This window comes from Acanthopagrus latus, chromosome 16, assembly GCF_904848185.1.
Source record: "Acanthopagrus latus isolate v.2019 chromosome 16, fAcaLat1.1, whole genome shotgun sequence".
Lineage (NCBI taxonomy): Eukaryota > Metazoa > Chordata > Actinopteri > Spariformes > Sparidae > Acanthopagrus > Acanthopagrus latus.
This window is the reverse complement of record NC_051054.1, coordinates 14,970,228-14,992,791: the sequence shown is the minus strand read 5'-3', so window position 1 is coordinate 14,992,791 and position 22,564 is coordinate 14,970,228. Positions and strand designations below refer to the sequence as shown.

The 22,564-nt window shown below is 41.5% G+C and overlaps 1 protein-coding gene across 7 annotated transcripts in view; it reads right to left on the bottom strand.

The window, feature by feature from the left end:
- Positions 1-22,564, bottom strand: part of fsip1 (fibrous sheath interacting protein 1) — a 30,576-nt gene that overhangs the window by 6,431 nt on the left and 1,581 nt on the right. For 4 of the 7 annotated variants that reach the window (XM_037071834.1, XM_037071835.1, XM_037071839.1 and 1 more), the window contains exons 6-10: positions 22,397-22,536; positions 22,055-22,174; positions 21,203-21,289; positions 18,948-19,109; positions 4,472-4,624 (exon numbers count right to left, since the gene is read on the bottom strand). In XM_037071834.1, the coding sequence (XP_036927729.1) occupies positions 4,472-4,624; positions 18,948-19,109; positions 21,203-21,289; positions 22,055-22,174; positions 22,397-22,536 (662 nt within the window). Of the gene's footprint in view, positions 1-2,018; positions 3,980-4,471; positions 4,625-18,947; positions 19,110-21,202; positions 21,290-22,054; positions 22,175-22,396; positions 22,537-22,564 lie in introns of those variants that run through there. The other 3 variants (XM_037071838.1, XM_037071840.1, XM_037071836.1) reach the window with 2 other exon arrangements.

Genomic DNA, 22,564 nt, shown 5'->3' with positions numbered 1-22,564 from the left:
GTAATGCTTGAAAAAGTAACGCACTCTGACACACCCTGATGAACACCGTGGTCTAGTTGTCCTGACTGAGCCATTAAAGGAGCCCTGGGGGGAAATAAAGTTGCCCATTTCCGGTGATTAAGCTTTAGAACAGGTGATATAACATGACCAAAAGGTAGCATCTTGCTTGCTAAATTAAGCAAGATTTGCTTAAGCTTGGCTACGCAGTCAAAATTTCAGAGGGGAAGCCAGTTGGCTTTGCTTGCTGGCTTCGACTTTCTGAGAGAAGCTTAGAACAGAGAGAGCAGCAGGGATGATGTATTTTTATAGGCTAACCTGGAAGTTAGCATCACTATTTAAACATTATTTAAACTTTTTTCATTCTCATTACTGACTGTAAACCCACTGACTTGAAGATGAGGGAACCAAAAGCTTCCCAAAACTACACACCCAAATCACATTGTATGATAACAATAACTTCTGGGTAAGAAAATCCATGCATCATGCGCCAGCTTACACAAACTAATATTAATATTATTATAAAATTAATATCTAATTAGGTTAAGGACCTAATAGGCTAAATAAAATGAGAGCTTGAGTTTACCCCAAACTTGCAGTTATTCCAAAATGTCACTGCAATACAGTACATAAATTAGGCACAGCAGAAACGGCAGATAGGTCAGACCCACATGTTTTAAGGTGTACTTCATAAAAACGGATTATTGAGTCTCATTCCTGACTCGTCTGATGCTTTTGGATGGTGGTCAATGCGATCTGCAGTCCCAAAGCATCAGTATATAAGTTGGGAAATCCAAAGTGCCAATAATTGATGAGTTGGGAATTAGAATAAAAAATTCACTTTCCTTCAAACTGGTCCTAAATCTACATACCTTTTACAACGACCACAGAAATAAACACATTTGCTGATTTCAAATATCTCTGCGATGCAAACCAACCACCAATAGTCTACTTGGTAGAGACTGCTGTTGTCAGCGTTTTAGAAGAGGCTTAACAACAGCAGTGTCAGGATTTACCACTGCCAGTGCACATATCAGGCATATCTTTATAACAAAAACCATCTAAGGCGTGAGTGGGAGCCTAACCCTAACCCTACTCTCTTCCAGTAATTAGATGCCGTGACACAGGAAAAAAAAACGGCGAGTAGTGTGGAGACTTCTTTTTGTCAAACTGCCTCTATTTCAGGAGATCATAAAGTGGCAAATGAGAGCAGACACCATGACAAGCCAAAAGCAAAGAGCCAGTAGCCAGGATAATGCTGGCACCGAGTAGAGAGGAGGGCGAGACGAGCCGAGTGCGAGAGAATCCTTTTTCTCCATGGCTCCTGTGTTCTGGCAAGGCTGACTGTGGAAAAAGAGTTGTGAAACTGCGGAGCTGGCACAACAGTGAGGCTCAAAAAAAAAAAAAAAAAATGCCTGAACAGTGAACCTAACAGACTCATGTGTAGGTTTCCTTCTTTGAGTAGCGAGGACTGTAGGTGTCTGTTCACGTAACACCCTGGCTCTGCTCCTCTTGCTTGATTCTATTAGGCGATACAATCTTTCAAAATCTGCCTGTTCAAATCAGATCTAATCATTGTCTGTTGTCTATTGCGGCCGATCCAAAACATATAAAAGCGCTGTTTGTCTGGCATAATAGACAAGTGAAGGCTAATTCCTGAGCACTCTTGAGATTAAAGATTTCCGTACTGGAACAATCGTGTCTGACTGTAGATGTTGGGATTGTCCTTCCTTTAGCTGTTGATCTGGGAATGCAGCCAAATAAAGTTGCTGGAAATTAGTGCCGGATCAGCTGTGGAGAATCACAGATATAGCTCTTCTTAGCAAAGCAACCATGTTGAACTCTTATTTCCTCTCTCAAAATGATTGTTTTAACTGTAGTTGTAAGCATTATCAAGAGAGAACAATCGTAGTCATATCGGTAATACTTTCCAAGGAGAGGAAAAGCCAAGACCTTCAGGAGACCGCTCAGGCTAATATATTACTGACAGAGAAAAAAAAAAGAAAATGGAAACTCAAAGGTGAGGGGAGAGATTTATTGGCACGGATATGACTTTCACTGGAATGGGGGACTGTTTGGATTGAGAGAGAGGAGAAGCAGAGATGACGCACAAAATTACAGGTCTCAGATCCGTATCCAAAGCAACACACGAAAAAGGTAGAGCTCTAGACAAACCTTTTGCTAACACACAGGAATCTATCAAACTGAAGATCAGCCGGTCTGTTGACACTGCTACAACAAATTAGTCTTAGCTTTTGAACATTTTCCACCTTGACAATAAGTTCTACAGTCAGCGGCAGGCCAGACTAAACAATCGAGTGCCTCACTTCCCATTTGGAGGGAAATCATCTGATAACCTAATCTATCATATTAGCTCTAGAGAGGTATGGCACCTCAGTAAAATATTTTTATTTCAAACATGTTCCTAAAACACACGGTAACAATCAACCTCTTACGCTCGTTTCCTTCTCTGGAATTCAGGAATCTTTTTTTTTTAACTCTTAAGTGTTAACTGTAAGTTGACCCCATTTCTTTAAAAGATTTGGCAGACAGAGAAACAAACAGCAATATCTGGACCACCGCATCACAACTAACATGCGTACGTGTTTTGGACTCGTTTTTTATAATCTGTCCAAGAAATTATATCACTTTATACAGCAGTATTTTGTAATTTACTAGAACTATGCATGCTAATAGGGTGAAATGGGGTACAAATAAAAAATATCTGAAAATGCTACAAATTCTAAGTACTTCTTATTCGTATTTAGGTAGGTCACTTTGTAATAGTACTTAAAATTTCAGTGTTTTGGGAAATATGCTTTTTGTTTTCTTGCTGAGTTCAGTTAGAGGAAATCAAAAGACTGGTTCCACTCTCTTATCTGCAGGTTAGTTTTGGAGCTAGAGGCCATTATATTAAACCTAGCTTAGCTTAAAGACTAAAAACAAGACAAAAGATTAAGTCCACAACCTAAAACTTGCTTCAACACACTATATCTCGTATATGTATCCCTGCATAATTTAGAATTTGATTTACTTTTTTTTCTTTTTGAAGCCTGCGGAGTTGGTACACAGGTTCAGGCGCAAAAGGAGTGTGAGAAGACATCTGAGTTATGGATGATGCACAAATCAACTTTATGACTATGCTGGAGCTGTGTGAGACTGTGTGAGTGCCCTCCCAGACAAATTCCACACAAATAAATCTTTTCCAACCACAAAACAAGCCCCCGTGGCACCGAGAATATATATAAGCTGAAAGTGTGCTGTGTGCATTGCAGACGCTCGCTGGGTTCAATCGTTTGGTGACGGTATATAAAATGCAGTGACACATAGCTAAATGCAAAGAGCGTCTAGCTACACCAGTGTTTAAGAAACTGGTGGTTTTGAAGTTTCGTGATCATAATGAGGGAACAGTTTCCTCAAACGGAGTTTGGCTTAATTAGCAAAACATTCCAATTGTGTCTCCTTAATTAGGCCAGGAATAGGTTTGGGTTGCATGGCATGGTGCCTTGTTTGATGTGCGGGTGTGGCTGCCACTTAATGGTTTTATTAGCTCACGGTTTGTGAGCAAGATGGGCATCTTTTATGTCTAATTTAGGCTTATATACATCATGTTGTGGTTCATCAGCGTGAGAACTGATGTGTTGGGAAAGTTTAGGGTAACAAGTTTGAATTCCATCAATGGAGGGGCTGTGAGTGCCCAGGTACAGGTAGCTTGTTGTGCAAGACCGGGAGAAGCTGCCCATCCAAACGCTGACAAAGTCAAACTACAGCATTCATCTCAGTGTTTTTCTTTCCTCTCACATAAAATGTAAAGTCATGAATGTCAGAGGAAGCAGAAATCAGGGCTATCAACCTTTGTGCTTGGCACATTCTTGTGCTGTGCCTTTAGCTACAGGGTTCGGGGTACGAGTGACAGTTCCGCTGGTTGTAATTCTGCAGAGGCTCCTAAAAGCAGACAGAGCTCTATGGTTTCCAGGGAACGCTGTGGAGAGTGGGACATCAAATCTCAGTGAAGAGTGCAAGAGCGCAATGAAACACTGTGGCGGATTAAAGGCCATCAGTTGAGTAAACTACGTCCCTCGTTCTCAGATCTGTGTGCAAAGCAAAGCATAGAAATTTGTCTAACCCAAAGCTAACTGAAAAAGTAACATAAGTCAAATACATATATTTTATACACTCCACACTACTATACTCTGTAAAGTGAGTAAGAGAGAGAAGGAGAGAAGAGAAAGGAAGAGAAAAAAGTAGAAAAAAACAGGCCTGCAGAGACACGAATACTGCATGTGATTTCATCGTCCCATTGTGAGAATGACTGAGGACGATCTTGTAATAATTTGTCACACACGTGTCTACGGATAGAAGCACCGAGGACTGCTATAATGCACAACACAGGCGCTGTGTGGATGTCAGTGCTTGCGTGAATTTGAGCATGTGTTTTGTTGTGTGTGAACGAACGTAGCTGCTTTGAACTCACAGTCATCTCTTGGCCCCGGCCCAGGATCTCCAGCTGCTGTTGGATCTCTTGGAGCCGCCTCTCCTGCCCTCTCCTCTCCTTTGTATCCTGCAGGACCGTCTCTCCTGGCTGCGGGTCCCCATCACACTTCCAGCCAACGTTTGAGCCATGGGCCTGATACACAACAGACACGACAGGTTCTCACGGGGAGCAAACAACTCATCTCACGTGTGGACGTGCTTGGGTGCTCTCCTAGAGCTGCACTCACAGCTTATGGCGGTCGCTCAGAAACATTTAAATAGCAATCAAACTCATATAACAGTTCATCACTATTCATTTCAGTGGAAGTTTTCCATTCCTCTAAGACTCCTGAGTTACAGTATTCTTATCTCACCATGAGGGTGTTGTGTCCTTAAAATGCAGAGATCAACAACAATGTTTTTTTTTGTTTTGTTTTTTTTATCCACTGCACAGTAAAAGCAGGTACTCATTATAAAGAGCTGAGAAAGCCCAAAACCTCAGCTCCAGTCCACATGGGGTCCAACATAAATCACACATTCATGGCATCTGTGTGCACTGTGCTGACACAATGAACTGCAAGCTGCATCCAAAGCAAACTTTGAAAATGGGTCAGGAGGAAATGGGCAAGTCCAACCCGGTGGTCCGGATCCACACACAGCTGATAAGTGAGAGGCTTGTCCTTCCGACCACATGGTGGATCTTTGTTTTTAATTGGAGAGAGAGAATGAAGTCATCAGGTTCAAGTGGCACATTTTGATGTCTGGTTTATCACAAATTTTGAAACCAGTCATAAATCCATCAGAAACTGCGCTGGTGCTGAAATGCTATGCTACGATGATGAAACAGCTCCTGTTGATGTAGCTGATGGACAATAAGAGCTGAAAACCTAGCACAGATGTTGTAATTCTCAAGTGTAAACCCACCATGTCGGCCCTTGGTTTGTGGACTTGGTATCACAGCTGTCCCCATGTTGTTTTTTTGCAGCCAGAATTGACCATATTTGGATGAGAGGATGGAGCTCCGGAGGGTTATCCTGATTCGGTCTGACCAAGATCCCAAGGGGATGCCATGGTTGTGACCAGAGCCCTTGAGTAGAGAGTCACGTCATCTCCATTTACTCCAGTGAACATTGGCAATAGCATATCATGGAGCCACTAAATAGTTCCTGAAAGTTAGCTGTAGATAGTAACAGCCCAGTACTGCAAAACAACCAATCAATAAATCATGTGTTAACTACAAAGTGCCAAACATCGTACTTCTGTCTGTCTGTATAACTTCCTGGAAGTATTAGAAAAGCGTGTGAATTGACCATCTGCATTTTGAACTTGTGTGACTTTTTCTACCCAAGTGCTCTGGTTGGAACTTGTCCATAGTAAATAGCCACGCCCCAAAGCATAGCCTGCATTTTTGTCTATTTGACTCTAAATGGATCATAATATTTTACAAAATGAACATCATGTTGTATTGTAAAACACTTCAAACTGGAAACTGGACCATAACTTCATTGGGAAACTGTTTAATGAGGTAAAAATATCAAGTGAGAAGCAGGCCCATTTTTCATAATCTTACATACAACTGGACTTGTCTTTTTGAAACCAGTGGAGACCAGTGGAGTGGAAGTTTGCCGTGCAATGAAAACACAGTGGTATTTTGTTTCCTCTTTTTCTCTCAGTAAGGGCCTCTAAATCTTTTACACTTGATCTTTAATATACTTCCCTACCGCACCCACGATTAATTTTCTCCATGAGTAAGGATGGAAAAACATGGCTAAATGAACAATACAGTAGTGACTGACCAGTGAATGACCTGCGGTATGGTCATTTTGTGACCTCTAAAAATACACAGCCACTCTATAAAAGCAGCAGCGAGGTCGAAAAAAAAAAAAAAAAATGTTGGGTCTAAGACGATGTTGCCAACCACAGGGCTGTTTTGGAGTGTCAGTCCAGCGCCGTGTGGTTGAAATCTCCATCTCTCTTGGTTAGTCTGGATGGCAGGCAGGCATATGTATGAACTTATAATGCCGAAATTGATGGATATTTCATCAGATGTCGACATCTCAATAGGGACTTGCATACAACAAAATAGTAGGTTAGCAGAGACAGTGGGACCCGGCAGAAATTGTGAACTTAAACACTGAGTTACTAAATCTGTTGTGACATATTTATGGTAGGATGTAATCTTAGTTAAACCTAGGGTACGAGGGGAGTTCAGTTAAGTTGAGCCAGTGGGTTGTCAAGAAGAATGAGTGCTTCTCCCCTTATTAATAAGAAAAACAGCCATGTCTTCTCCACTAATATCACGTATTGCATTTACACAGATTTTAGGCAACTGAGTGATACCAGTGCGACATCATTTTGATGTTTAAATCTTGGCAAAAACAAGAATGTTCTCAGATTTTCCTATAGTGCGTGTGGCCTCACCTACCAGTGCCCTCTGTCTGCCTATAGGGAAATAATGACAGCTTCTATCTGAAGCCTCTTTTAAGTGGTCGTTACTAGAGCCGTTCAGTTAAGACTGCCTCATCCAGACTACAAAAGCCAGGACCACGGACTCAGACTCCTGTCATGCACCAGAGTGAGAAATACAGCATTCCAACCAGGAAAAATAAAAATTAAAGTCTAGCTTTACCACCATCCTCACACCACTAAATGCACGTTTCTAAAAAAGCCTAAATCTTTGGGAGAAATGGTTTATTTAATTTGGAAACAACAACTGCCCTACTTTTCAAGAACTATAGACTGCTAACTTTGAAGGGCTTAGCGATGATATAGCTATCGCTGACCAAAGATCTGGATGAGTTTGGCACTTATGTCATGTATTTTACTGGACCAATTCTCTGTGGCTAAATTAACACTCAATGAAATCTGGTGAGTGCAAGGGGAAATCCCACAGTCTCATTCTATAAACTTTACTGATGTGACCCTAATTACACCAAAAGATAGATGGTCCACAAATTACACATCATCTTTCCTGGCTTTCACCTCCTCATCAGTGCACCTCTGTCTCGTTTTAGCCTAGTTACAAATGGAAATCAAGCGAAGCTGGGAGGTTTACATAGTTCGTTGAATACGCTTAGTGACACCTGGTCTTTCTCATACTCCTCCTTAAGTCCCAAGATTCCTCTTTCTCTTTTCCACTGACACCACTAATGAAATGCACTCCTGACGTGACTGTTTATTGGGTCCAAAACATCAATCAACTGTGCTTAAGTATGTCAGTCGTGTTTACACATGACATGTTTGAGGAGTGAATTTTCAGTCGTCCGTCTCATGTGGGTCTGACTATGAGTCTATTGTTTTCCAGCCCTCTTCAGAGGCCATGTAATGTCTTGCGTTTTACACATCAAGTCTATCTCTTCTGTTTTACATGCTGAAAAACAGGTGTCAAACCTCTCAATACATGCATCCCGTGTAGATATTGTGTTACTCTCCTGGTGAGCTCTACTGTTAAGGCCTTTAGACATGGTTTTTCCAAACTGATTCTTTTTTTCATGGGTAGGACTCCCACGCGACAAAAATGCAACATTATCTTTAGGTACATTCTTCTTAGCCTTTAAAGGCATCACCCAATCATGTTGTGCAAAATGGCCACTACATGGGGTGAGGAATGTGTGTGTAAAGTTCTTGACAATGAAGACTCCATTGAAAGCAGTTCCCTTTGTTGATTATAGTACTCAGATTCAGCCAGCAAAATTAGCATTATTTGAATTTTTATTCCAGTGGACTGAAACAAGATTGAGAGTCATGCAAGCATCTCAGCAAGACTGTACTTGCCACACTGGTGCATTCAGCTAACTGCTCACAGCAGTATGCTAACATACTCTCAATGACAATGTCAACATGTTGATGTTTAGTGGGTATAATGTTTAATATATATTGGTTTAGCCTAATAGCATGCTAACATTTGCTAATTAGCATTAAACACAAAGTACAGCTGATGCTAATGGGAATGTCAATAATTTTGCAGGGATCTGGTAATGAGGCAATGTATATTTGACTTTATGGATCAGATTGTGCATGGCATCACCAAAGATCACCAAGAAATGAGTGGGATTAGTTCCTGGCAAACCAAGAATGTTCGCAGTAGTGACCAACATGGTCATTTCTACAGCCACACTGCAAGCACGGCTAAAAACAGTTTTATATCAAAGTCATGTAAGGTTTATCTGCACACAGAAGTTCTGTGCTTGACATTTACAGCTGAGATAAAACTGATTTTATATGCTTTGAAATACTGTATGAGAGTATATTTTGGCAAGTGAAAATTTAAAGCAGGATGAGATCATAAGTGATAAACTGAGACACGGTTTCATAAAACACACCGTAGCCTATAACTTATTCATTACAGTACTTTGCCCACAATGTTTCTCAATGTATAATTGATTAAGCAGTAATAATAAACATGTGCAACAAGTTTAGATCCAATTCCAAGTCAGACAGTGGATCAGCCTCATCTGCCTGTGGAGATGTAGTAATGAGTCACCTCTTGGAGAAGATGTTCCTTGACCTTAATATACCACATTGTTTGAATACATCACAGTATTTGTGCTTCTCCTCCTGAAATGCATTACAGCTTAAACGGTCGGAGGTTAAACTGAGTGGCTTTCAAACAGAGCAGAGGAGAGAGAGAGCAGGGTTATCCGAGCATAAGCGAAATGCAGGTAATTGGCTCTCGGCAGAGTGGCCACTTGACATGCCGTTGAAGATCTCCAATAATCACATCACCGAAGTGGGTCACGAGACCGCTGGGAGGCCATAAAGATCCAGACTTTGTTTTCTTTATGTTTGAAAAACATGTCAAACATAATTTGAGAGAGAAGTATGTCGGCCTATAGATGATGATCGATTTGGAAAGGAATCTGATGTTGCATTAGTGTCACGAGTTGAAGCACTGCAAACACAGAGTGTGAAGCTGACTGCCAAGTGCACCTTGAACAAGCGATACTAAAACAGAGTGAAAGCTCATTTGTGCATGATATGACGGCTCCTGAGAAGCTGTCCTTGTTTTACCTCATGGTTCAGATTTTGCGTTCCCACAATATGAACAAAGTTAAAGATTTGCCAGCGGCCATTTGCGAAACCATTGTAAGTAGATTATTAGTATGATTTTTCAGATAAGTCTATCCAAGCACGCATTTCACATTCAATAAGTGTTTATTGGATCCTGTGATCAATTTTATGATTTCAAATAGAAGAGATGCATTCCAGCCTGAGCTTGTCATAGTGTTTGTGAGTGAAGCAGCTGCAGTGGTTGATGGATGATCAGCTGTTGTCCAAAGTGACAAAATGGGAACTCACTAGGGACAATTTTATGTTTCTAATTCAAAATGAATCCTGGCTGCCTTAGCGCTAATCAGTAATGAGTGTGCTATGTCTTGATGTTCCCATTAAAAGGGACACATTATTGCATCACGTCAATCATATTCGTTTTATTCGACGGCGGAGTGAGCCATTGGGATTGGTAGCCTGGAGCTCCTTCCCTGCTCCAATATGGGTTACATCTGGGGTGTGATTTGCCAAATAAAACAGCTGGATCCTCTTGTTCAGATGCATTCTCAGATTCATAGCATAAACTGCGAGACAACAAGACAAATGACTCAGTCACCCGTATGTAGAAGTACTCGCTATTCACAAGGGCATACCAGCCCTTTCTTTTGCCTCAGGTTCCTCCCTTACATTAGGTGTTCTGAAGACTCACTGATGCCAGAACAAGAGCAGCAAAAGAGAGTCTGATGACCCCATTCACACACACAGGCAAGCTAAATAGGAAGGCGTGCTCTGAGGTGGCTAATCCAAGGAAGTGTCAGGAGTAAAATCATAAATACTATTGCATACTCCAAACAAACTAATTTGTAAAACATGTGGCCTTTTCAACCAGGTTCATACCTTTGCTCAAACTAGCTCAGGTCCAAAATTGACGGAGAAGCTATCATGTCACAGGAAGCACAGTGCGAGAGGCTTTGGGCGTTTTATTTTGCAAAGAGTTACGCAAATCGAGCAACGGATAAAATACACAATGAACTTTTCCTTGAAAAACACTTATGTGATGTGGACGCTAGCCAGTGTTTCAAACAGCAGTTTGTTTTTGCATGCAGTGGCCACAAAGCGGCTCATTGGCCTCGACTCTGGAGGCCTTTGTTATATTAAAAATGTCTGTTGGTCAAATCAAGTCTCTCAGTCGTTAAAAAAAAACAGGCTACACAAATAATGAAAACAGCATGTTTTGGTTATAAACTGAGTTACCAGTTCATTTGGTGATCAAGGCAATACAACAGCCCTCCAATAAGTCCTATCTTTTGTGCAGCCTGAAAAACGCCATAACAAAAACCAAGCGGCAGAGCCTTTAAAAACAGATTTAATTAGATTATAAAGATGCATCTGACAATTGGTAAATCACTGCAACTCTTTATGATATAAATCATTCCTATTTAGTGGAAAATATCCTCTCCTTTGTGGACAATACATCTTGCTAATGACCTTTGGCTGCACACTACAAAGGGACAGTCCTGTTATGATGAAAAAGAGCCAGCCATGCTGATTCACCCAGGGATGGCTGGTGTTGTTCAGAACAGCACGCTCCACTCTTTCGCTCTCTCTCTCTCTCTCTCTCGCTCTCTCTCGCTCTCTCGCTCTCTCTCGCTCTTTCCCTCTGTCTCTCCTCAAATCTGAAGTATAATAGAAGCTCTGGCTGTGCCACGTGGACCCAGGCTACCTGCCAAGGCCTGTCCACATGCCTTGCTAGAGCACTCCCTGTGAGAGCTCGGCAGTAAGCTGTTCGGAAGCTATGGCTGAGAGACTTTTGACTCTGCCTCTCAGATTGTCGTTTTGCCCAGCTATGACTTGTGGTCCCCCGCCAAGTTCGGAAGGCAGAGGTGCTGCAACACAGAAGTCTCCCGTTGCACGTTGCACCCCCACCTGCGTGTTGACAGTTGGGTTTGCAAGGTCGTTCGGACAAATGCTTCTGATGCTGCACAGCGGCACGGTCTAACTTAATATCTCCTTTCCCTCCCTCCTCTTTAAAGCCGGACCACAGCTTTCTCCAATGTTGCTCCATATGAGACAATGTGAAGGTTTGTCAGCTCCATAAAAATGACCCAGATATGGAATTTCTTTGAATCCAAGTTCTCTTTTTCCCTTCCAGAGATCATGTTTTGACATCAGTATTTTGGATCTGTGGTAGATGACTTGATGATTGCAGAGCATTCCTGAAGTATTAGAAGATTCACTTGTGGGTCATCTGGACTTTTTTCTTTTTCTTTTCTTTTCTTTTTTTTTTTTCAGAACTGAGGGTGGTCTGGAGCAATCACTGTTGTGTAGATCAAAACCTCCTGGTGCATCCTACAACCAGAAAAGCATGCTGAATGGGATACTGGTTTAAAATATCTACGCCTGTGTGTTCTAAGTATCTCAGCATCATCCAAAGAGCAATCAAAGGTCGAGCAAGATTTGATCTGCTTGAAGTTTTCACTTTTTTGGGGGAAGAAAATCATGTGTTTGTGATCCTTCCCAACTGTTGTCAATACTTCACAGTCTATGGCTTTTGTTGTGGTAAGAGAGACTAATAGGATCATGTCCACCACCAAAAATAAGGTATTTTTTGTTTTTGCCAAATAATGACACAGACAAAATAAATGTGAACAGTGCTTTAGAAGCAGACCATGTTAAATATTTATGAAAAGCATCTGGAGGGGAAAAAAAAAAAAAACGTCCAAGCATCTTTTTGCACTTGTGGTCCCCGAGAGACGCATGCTGTGTATTGTCAAATACCATATCTGACCTAGATTTCAGCTGCTTAAAGTCTTGGTGGTGCTTTTTCAAAGAGATGAAATATATGACTGTGAGCATTGCCAATGCAATGTTTCAATATAAATAATAAATACAGAATATTTTGGCACCAAAATGCAAGCCTGGCTGAATCAAAACCACAATATTATTTTTAAACACTGTCGGTTTTAAGACGGGTTCAATAAATTAGATATGGGGTGGTAAAGAGATTAAAAGTGTGTTCAAACAGGAGGCCTTGCAATTTTTTGCACATGTTCGATGGCTTGGCTGTTTTTTTCCTTCTTTGTTGATTCGTTAGCTGGAAGCTTGCTCGAAGCAGACTACGCCTGTGGTAGTCAGTGAGTTTTGCTGCCTTCAGGGAACTTGTGAGCTCGTTACAACACGGGAAGCCGTGTACACGCTATGCTTGGCCTTCTAATGGGTGAGTCCCGAGAGCACTGCTGCTAGACGATGATGTTTAGAGGCCACGGAGGCAGACAAATTGCAGAGGTAGCGAGCAGTAATGTAATGCAGGAAATGCAGATGAAACCACTGGCAAGATGTCAACATTTTCATATTACTAAAAACTCTATAAAACAAAAATTACAATTTATTTTCTTACCATTTGCCAAAAAATGAACTTCCAGAGCAGTTTTTGAAAACATCTGCAAAAGGCCACAACTTGTAAACCTGCAGCTTTCAGCAAATTTCCATTACAAGGTTGTAAAAACCAGAAGAGGCAGTCATTCATATGGACTCTCGTGGACACGGTATCATGAACAAGGTAAAAAAAAAAAAAGGACCCTGTTTAAAGGCAGCTTTCGTTTTCAGCTCTATATATATATATATATATATATATACACATATACACTGCAGTGGTGTTGATCTCCTTTAAATCTTAGCAAGACAACAAATTAGCGTGTTTTCCCAAAATACAAATAAAAACATGGTGCGACCTGGCATCAATGAAAAGAAAAACGGTTAGTATAGTTGGGCTGTGATAATATTCTAAAATGATTTAATGTTGGTTCATGTGGATCATAAAAAGAGATAAGTAGTTATCTTAAGTATAGTTTATTGTTAGCAGATCCTTTGACTGAATTATCTTCTGTGGAGTGACATAATGAGTGGAACAGTCAAAAGTTAGATCTCAACCATGGCAGGGGAAAAAAATCTCGCTAAACCACTTAACACAACTGCTGCTGTGGGTAACACCAGTGGGAGAGGCGTTTATAAGATGACAATAAACCGGGTCTCACATGAATTACAGGGTGGGGACGGGTGTGGAGTCTATTCTTTTCAGCCAAGTTAACCTTGTGAAAAACACTAAGTGTGCCACATGTCAAACCTGACATCTCAGCTCTCACCATGCACAGATGTAAACCACAAAACCTTCAAAGGTATACATTTTGCTATAGCATACACACTGAATTGAACGGGTAAATTTACAAAGAAAAGAAAAAGAAAACAAAAACTTTGCTAAGTTGGTTACCAGTGTGATGAGTGCTGAGAGCTGGATTCGGCCGATCTTCATTCACTTGGAAAATTTAGTCAAATCCTTCCTCTGTTGTGAATTATCATATTTTGAATAGTTCAGTAGGGACATGAACATTGTATTCCAGAGAGGACAGTTTCTTCCTTTGCAGAGGATGAGATGTCTTTTCCTGCTGTCATTGCTACTAAAGAGAAACATATTGCTCTGTGAAGAATTACACTGCCTGTTTTTTTTTGTTTTATTTTACTCTTTCACTTTCTAGTGTTGGTTTTAGTCTGACACCAAGGCACAAGCATATTACATACATACATCTTTAAACTGTCTTCTAGGGACAAGTTTGTGTATTCAGTTAATGGAGAAAATCAATATTTCAGAGTTTGTATTATGACCTCTTTAATATAGTAAATATTAGAACTCTGAGTTTGAATTTCCTCTCCAAAACTGCCAATTGCCCCTTTAAGGTCAACTGGTACCCTGACTTTCTAACATGAATTGTCATCCAGCTTACACTTGATGATATAAAATAGAAACTAAACTGCATTTAGATAATTATAACATGACCAAAGCGTTTCCACAGCTGTTTAATTACATGACTGGACCAAATAAGATAAATTTGCTAACTATCTGCTGACCGCGTTGTGTTGGTCAAAAGGGCGTTTTCCGTCCAAAACTCTGCTGTCTCACTTAGCATCCGCTGTAGTTAAAATTATGGGTGCTCATCAGCAACCACACAATATGACTAAATGACCTCATGGTCTTACATCAAAATATAGACAACCGATACACAACACAAACACAGCTGGAGTTACTATGCAAACACAGATGGAGTCGCAGCCCTGCTGATACAGTGGGACAGCGTCTACATAAGACTATTCATTAATTTTCATTGTAGCCACGCTTTCAAACCCACATTTGAGAGAATATCACACACACTTACACCCATGTCACCAAACGCCTGACACCATCTAATTCTCATGACAGAATCCCCCTCGCTGTGCTTCAAACTGGGTGGTGCAGGCATTACCACACAGTGGTACAGTAGGAGGGGTGCACTGTACATGAATCCCACGTACTAACAGATGTTTTGTAATGACAGAATGGCTACTTCAGCCGAAGCCTGTCAAAAGGGGAGAAAATGTAGAATGCGCAGGGAGCGATGCTGTCATTAACACAATACTGACGTCGGCCAAGGAAAACACTGCTCAGAGCTCTGTTTTGATTCCATTGAATCCAGATCATTTGAGGAGGGTTTTCAGCTACCTGACCTTTTTCCTATCATCAGACATCATCAAAAAGAGCCAGAGGCAAAGAAACAAGGCTTTTTCCTCATCAGGACTTTCAACATGACTCATCGTGCGGCCATACGATGAGTAACTCTATGCTTCCACAAATACTGATCTGGTGGTTTAAGGCATTACAACATGGATTTCTCTAACCCTTATCATGCAGCCAGCACAGTGTAATGTGCACCTGCCACTGCATGCAGACATATTATGCTTTTTCCTTCATTGCTTTATATATTCTTCTGCATGTAAAACATCTTGAAAGTCCACACCGACAAAACCCTCTTTCTCCCACAGAAAACACTGCTCTATTTCGGGGAATACAGTGCCGCAGCAGTGAGAAAACTGATGTGGGTTTTTTTTTAGCAGGAAAGCATATAAACTTACTCTAGTAGGTACCCAAAATGCATTTAAGAACCTGAAAATTAGCTTAATATGTCTGGGTGATCTCAGTGTACTTATTTGTCACTAAAGGTCTAAATCCACCACCCTCAAAAAGCTATATAAAAATGTACTGCCACAAGCAGCTGACAATATATGGGCTATTCCTGTCCAGTACACTTAAGACTTTACTGTACATGTACTAACCCTTTCCGCACGTGTTAATATCTCCAAATGACAGAGAATAACTTGTTCCTTTTCTGTAGCTGGCACTGCGCTACCTCCACCAGCTCTGTAATTAGGTTCTGATGGGGGGCTGACTCTCCTCTGTGGCAGCATCCTGGCTGGTGCCTGGCCTCACAGACTGTAATCTACCCTCGCAGTATCAAGCGAAGGACCTGCTTAGCCGGAGAGGCTACTCCCGAGGGGACTGCCCAGGAATGCAAGGGCTGTTTTCTCCTCAGGATATCAATCACAACTTATTGGGAAAGGACGCCGCCAAGTTCTGAAGTCACAGAATCAAGTCCCGACTGATCCTTCGTGAGTGAGGGCTCGCTGGGGAAAGGTGTATAACTCTAAAATGTGACAGATTATGGATCTGAGACAACAGCAAACATGGACTTAATATGCTGGTGAGAAACAGCGTGAGTGGTGCTGAAACCCCAGTATTATGATCTCATTTGTGTACATTAGATACTTCCCTGGCAGGAGCAGACAAACAAGCAGGTTCCTGCTCCGCTGTCCAAATGGTTTCAGTTAGTAACTTTAACTGGCGCAAGCTACCGCCAAGAAGAAAGCTAACCGCGAAACAAAAGCATATTTACTTTTATGACCTTTAGGATTTACGGGCACTGATGTGGATGAATGACTGGCCCTGAAAGAGATTTATTGTCAGTGCAGACTATCTTTAATATGTGCCGCAACAACGAGACGGGATTAAGGGAGGGTAAGGAAACGGCTACTTTTTAAGCCATACAGGTGTGGTGGTCAAAACCTCGCATTGTTCATTTTCTTTTTTCAGCGCACGAAAACGCAGAGATACAGTGAATTTTGATTTTGTTTGTCATGTTAGCAATCTGGATCATCTGCGAATGGTTACTCGAGAGCGAGAGGTTATGTGTCATTGTTTAATTCACATTTTGCATCAGTTGAAAAGGAATGCCTGCATTAGCCATTTCAGCACTAATGGAGAGCAGATGATGGATGGATGATGTGGAATTTATACTTTCCTGCAAAAACTCTTTTAACCAGGCGGGATGATTAAAGGGTGGGAAGGGAGGGGAGGTAGGTTACACAAAGTAACACATCCAGCTGCCCAGTAATATCACAGTTTTATACCATTGGCTCGAAAATCCAGTCGACATCATGCAGGGAGAGCACAAGGGAGGTTGGACTCATTCAAGCTAAGAGGCAGTCCAGTTTTTACGACCAGTTCAAATATTAGTGCATGAAGCTTGGGAGTTTTTGAGCAGTAGGTCCTGTCTTTATCTAAGTACGCTCAAACACTTATTTAGATGGATCAATTTATCAGTTTGTTTATGAAATGCCAGAATACAGTGAAATGTGCTTGTTTCAGAACAGAAAAAGATATTCAGTACCATCATAAATTAGATGATTAAGAAAGCCAGCAAATAATCACATGTGAGAAGTCGGAGCTGATTTCCTGCCCAACTACTCATCAATTGATCAAATAACCTTTTCATCTCTATGACATCTCTCTTTTGCATATTGCTCACGCACTCATTTTAAAGCTACATCCAACTCTAGACACTTTAAGTCACAATTTGCAGGAATTATATTTGAAAACAAAAAATGTAACAAAATCAACAACAGAATGTAAAGAAATAGCAGTTTTGACATTATAAGATCTAAGTATTGTGTTGCACAGATATCTTCTTCAGTTAGCATGCTAACCAGCTAGCCCCAGCTGGTCCGAGCCCAAAGTTCCTGTACTAGCAACACTTTCCCCGTGCTCCAAGCTTCAAGTCCTGACCACTACCAAATGGCTAATTGTGCTAACGAGCAACCGGCAGCTACAGTTAGCTGCAGTTGCTGGATACAGTGGAGATATGCTGCCCCCTATTTGTTTTGAGGATGAATTTCAACAGAAATGGACAATTCTTACATATTGAACTTTCAACATATTGTGATTCCTGATCATCTTAACAGACACCTACAGTGCAAAACATAAATGACCTCAGCGTCTCAACCTTCAGATGTTGAGCTTGGTTTTACTGCCACCTCCTTTTAGACATCAGGCAGATGACTGAGTGAATTTACAGTGGGAAAGTGAAGTAATTAGGACAGCTACATAAATATTCTTGACCTTATTTCATAAATCATGAAGCTATTATAGCACTGGGATTCCGAGTAAAGCAGTTTTCCCTTGTCTACATCCAGTAGTGATAGTAGCAAATGGCACTCTGGGTTCACAAAACTGCTTTGTAAAGTTTTTTATGACTTCAAAAACATCATTTTCCACTGAGAAGCTGCCCAAGTGATGAGCATGCCATCTGGCCATTAAAATGTAGTTAGATAAGGTCCTGAGATAACTCACTGAGCTCACGTCTAGGAGCAGGGCCCAGACTCAGGACCAAGGCCTGGAAAAAATATTATCGTTAGAAATATCTGTTGGGTTGGTTCTGTGCTGTCTGATGTGGTAGTGATAGGCAGATCATACTCTCACAAACTCCGACAATGTAAAAGTACTTAGAGTGTGAGGATTACAAGCTTGTAAAAACTTAAAGCAAATTTCAGCGACTGTTTGACATTAAAATTATAGAGTCAAAATTGTTTTGATGTTACACCGATGACGTCTCCAACAGTCCCACTGTGTACCCAGCTCTCTTGTATTTGCACTATGAAACCTGACAGAATGTAACTCAAGTGCATAACGCTTTACAGTGCTACGTCACACACCACCAACTACATGACTACATGATCTCACCTAAACCAAGCCTGGAGCTGTAAGTAGCTCATTGGTCCATCTCACTTGCGAATCCAACTGCCTTGCAAGGAATGCATGGACAGAATGTTGGAAATCACAATAAACAATAGAGTCTAATAGGTCTAATGGACCGACCACGAGCCACCTCAGCATGTTATAAAACATTATAAATGCCAAGATGCATCAAATGTACCATTGCTCATATGGAAATAACATAATAAATTAAATAATAAAAAAACATTTGTTATAGTTTTACATCAAATTTACTAGCAGCAAATAATGCACAAGGGGCTTTATTGTATGGCCTTCATACGGAAACACGGTGGTAAAGTGGACGGAAAACTCAGGCAACCCTCAGTTCAAAATTACAGCGTCTTACACAATACTGTTTTCCCTTCCTTACCCATATGGCTGTAGTTCCCTGAGGATCAGTAACAAAAGGTTTTTACTAGATGTTGCCATCGATGCCCTACTGAGCTGACTTTGTAATGAGACTTAATGACCTTGCCTCATAGCAGTCCTGGGTGGTGTCTGGAGGAGTTAATGGCGCTTCATATAAACCCATTCTTGTTGTTATGTAAGGACTGTAGTGCTGTTTAATACATACCTGGGAAAAGCTCAGGTTTGTGCAAGAGCTTTTCACTGAGAGAAATTCCTCGACAGAAGGGAGAAGGCGGATTTTGGAGTTGATGTGGATCAGCTGCTCCAGGTCAGAGGGCTCCGGGGTGTAACCGTGGCCTGTCTGGACCGACACGGCCCGTGTGTCCTCCTGGAAATAAGAAATGATATAAAATGAAATAAGTCATGGCCCATGGGTGTAGACCTGCTTTATTTTGTGGCAACCTAAATAGGGGACTGAAAAACAGTATCTCTGTATTGCTTACTTAGCAACTTTGTGACAGTGACGTCTAAAACAGGGAAGAGGTACAAGTCTGACTGTAGCGCTTGGTATTCACTTCTGGATGAAGAACAGGGTGCAAATCATTCTTCTCAACACTGCATGCCAACTACACAGTTGTATGCCAAAACTTTGACAACTGCCTCTTCCTCACAGTGACCGTCTATCCAGTGAAAATCGCATTAACCCTGTGGGAAACAGTGGGTGTGTTGGTGAGCTCATCACAGCCCGGTGGTGAGATAAGATGTTGTAGTGAGGCTTTCATGCCAAAGAGGATCACAGCTCTGTAAAACACAGCTGTGACCTCTGAACACTCTGAGGGGGAAGCAGAAGAAAACTGGCAGAGGACAACAGCAAACTAAGGGGTTTATCAACTAGGCTGGGCATGTAAAGCCAAAATCTGACGAACAAGCTCCACAAATTCTCATGACACTGATTTGTGTTTCACATTTGCACATTTACTGTCTTGAGCTAACCTAACCTTAACCACTGCAGTGGTTTACTAGGATGTGGTAGGATATCTCATTCCCAGGCCTCAGTCAGGCCTTGGTTTGTCCTTTTGTGCTCATGTAGGCCTATTTGGAACACTGTATCGAAAATATGAGTTGTTTCACAGACATAATACCTGAGAAGAGCTACCATGGCTGTGTCTTCCAAAAAAACAGCTGGATTTTTTTAACAGGCAGAATAAACAAGGCATAAAGTAGTCAGCGCTGAGCTTAAGAGGTGCTATGTTAGAGGCTTTTTTGTTAGCATTGGACAGAACCTAGCGAGTGGTTTCCTGTCTTTATGCTAAGCTATATTAGGCTAATCCTCTCCAGGCTCAAGGTTCATATTCAGCTTGGAAAAAGATATTGATCTAAGTCTTTATGCTAAACAATGCTAAGCTAAAGATAAGCATCTGTTGACTGTAGCTTTACTAAACATGAGTGTGGTATCAATCTTCTCTTGACAAGAAAGCATGTATCAGCCTACCCATGTGTAATTTCTCTTTTAATGAAACATGGATTCTTCTTTTCACAGCTGAAATATCATTTTGACAAATCGGAATGCCTCTAATAACACTCAAAAAGGTTTTTTTGTGAAAGCATTGTCATACAGATGTTCTTAATCCTTATAATAAGAACAAATGTTCATCCATCTATCAACCTTTGGCCACAGATAACAGGTGAATGTGAGGTAAAAGAGAATAGATCAACTATTACAGCAACAAGATGTCCCACGATTACTCACTGCTACTGATTTACTACCTCGAGTTACTAACAGCTACATCAAACTGTGGAGCCTGTGAGATAAGAGACAATAATATCAAAATAAGTGTGCGAGGCCAAAAGTGAGCAGCAGCTTGTGACTGATGTGTCCTGGGGGATTCTGCCAAGAACCGGGTCGAAGTCCTCAAAACTAAAGACACATCACTGCCAAAGTCCCGGTGACATAAATGATGTGCTTTCCTTCGTTACGGCCATTCATAATAGCACGTCTCGCAATAACAGGAAGTCTTCCTCCAGCCAATAAAAGAACTCAGAGCATCTGCGCTCCCCTCAGTTTGGTATCTGCCACCACAATTACTGCGGTATTGTTCTGAAAGTCAAGGCAAACATCATAAATAGAGCAGCAAGACATAAAAAAATACCACTGGCAGGCTGTCCCACGGATGCAGAGCTGTCGGGGTCAAGATAAATGAAACCATATGTGAAAGGTAAGTATGTTCCCTCTCGCTTCCCCAAACAGGCTTCATCCCATCTGACTTCAAACCGGCGTCACAGCTGCCAAAAGGATTATTAAAGCAAATTAAGACTGAAATAAAAACATTTGAAGTCAGGATGGTGTAGGTGGGTTCACAGTGAAATAGTCTCCTGCTCCAGGTGGCACTGGGTCTTAGAGGAAATCTTCAAAGACAAACAAGAGACCAGTCTCATGGAACAGTTCACCCCGAAATGAAAATTCAGCCATTATCTACTCACCCTCGTGCAGATGGAAAGTTGGGTGAGGTTTCTTAGTCCACAAAACATTTCCGGAGCTTTGCAGCACTGCAGGATTCTTCTAAATATCTGAAGTAGATTTTAAAATGTAAAAAACCACTGAAAAAAAACACTACATAGAATATAAAATAATAAAATAGATATAGTTCGTTTTTTCTGGTTATTTTTATGTTGTAAAACAAGTCCCCATCTACTTGGTTGTTGGGGAGAATTATTTTGCTGTGAAGCTCGAGAAATGTTTTGTGGACTACGGAACTTCACCTGACTTCTCATCTGCTTGGAGATGAGTAGGTAAGTGTGAACTGTTCCTGTGAGCTCAGACAGCCCGCCCTCACTGTGAGCGCAACCGTAGCTTATGGAGGATCTATACGAAAGACCCTGGGTTTTGCATTTTGGCAGAAAACACTCCAGAGGGAACTGTTGAAAATAAGATAATAAAATGAATCCATAACGCGCGGCATTCCTTGTGGGCCGCATATGGCACTTGACATCTGGTTCCTAATCTGAACTGCTTTGAGGAGTCAGAACTGTCTGCCCAGAGACCGTCTCGGCTGCCAAGCAGTCATCAAAACATGGACCAGTGCTGCTCTATGTGCTGTTCCGAGGTTACTTAATGTTCCAACAAATAAGATCATCATTATTATCATCAACATGTTCAGAGCCAAGGCTGAATTAAGAGGATCCGACTAAATGTCTAAAGTCTGGTAGCAGGAGCAGTGGATGGGATCATGTGCTGTATGACTTGTGGACGCGAGGGGGAAGTATTAAGGAGCTCGAAGAAGAGAGACTCGTACTACAGCATGTGTTGTCCGTTAGGGCTTCATGTCAGCCTACCTCACCGTCTGCGCCCCTGGCACTGTCCTCTTCCTCTCCGTCTACTTCTTGGAGGAGCTCGGCCAGACGCTCTCTCTCCGCCTGGGTCAAAAGCACTCGGTCCCCCTCGCCGCTTACTAACTATTGCATTGTGCCATATTAAGAAGAAAAGACAAGTGAAAATCATTAGCTGCATTACATGTCTACTCTTCCTGCGGTGCCTTACTAGACTTAAAATACGTCTTTCTCTCGACCTACAGACAAATATTTTCCTCACTGGAAAAACAAATAGACCGGAGACTTGCTCCAAGTCATGCGATATACCCCAGCACTGCATTTGGCCCGACATGAACTTTGACATACCTCAATGTTTCTCTTGACAAAGTCCCTCTGTTTTTTCTTGCCTTTGGAAGCTCCACAGTGGCTGCCTTCAAACTGCTCTTCCCCAGTGTCCTCATGGCCGACTTCAAATGATTCTGTCAAGCTGCTTGGCCTCTTTTCACCTGTCAGGCAAGCCACATTTAAAATTCT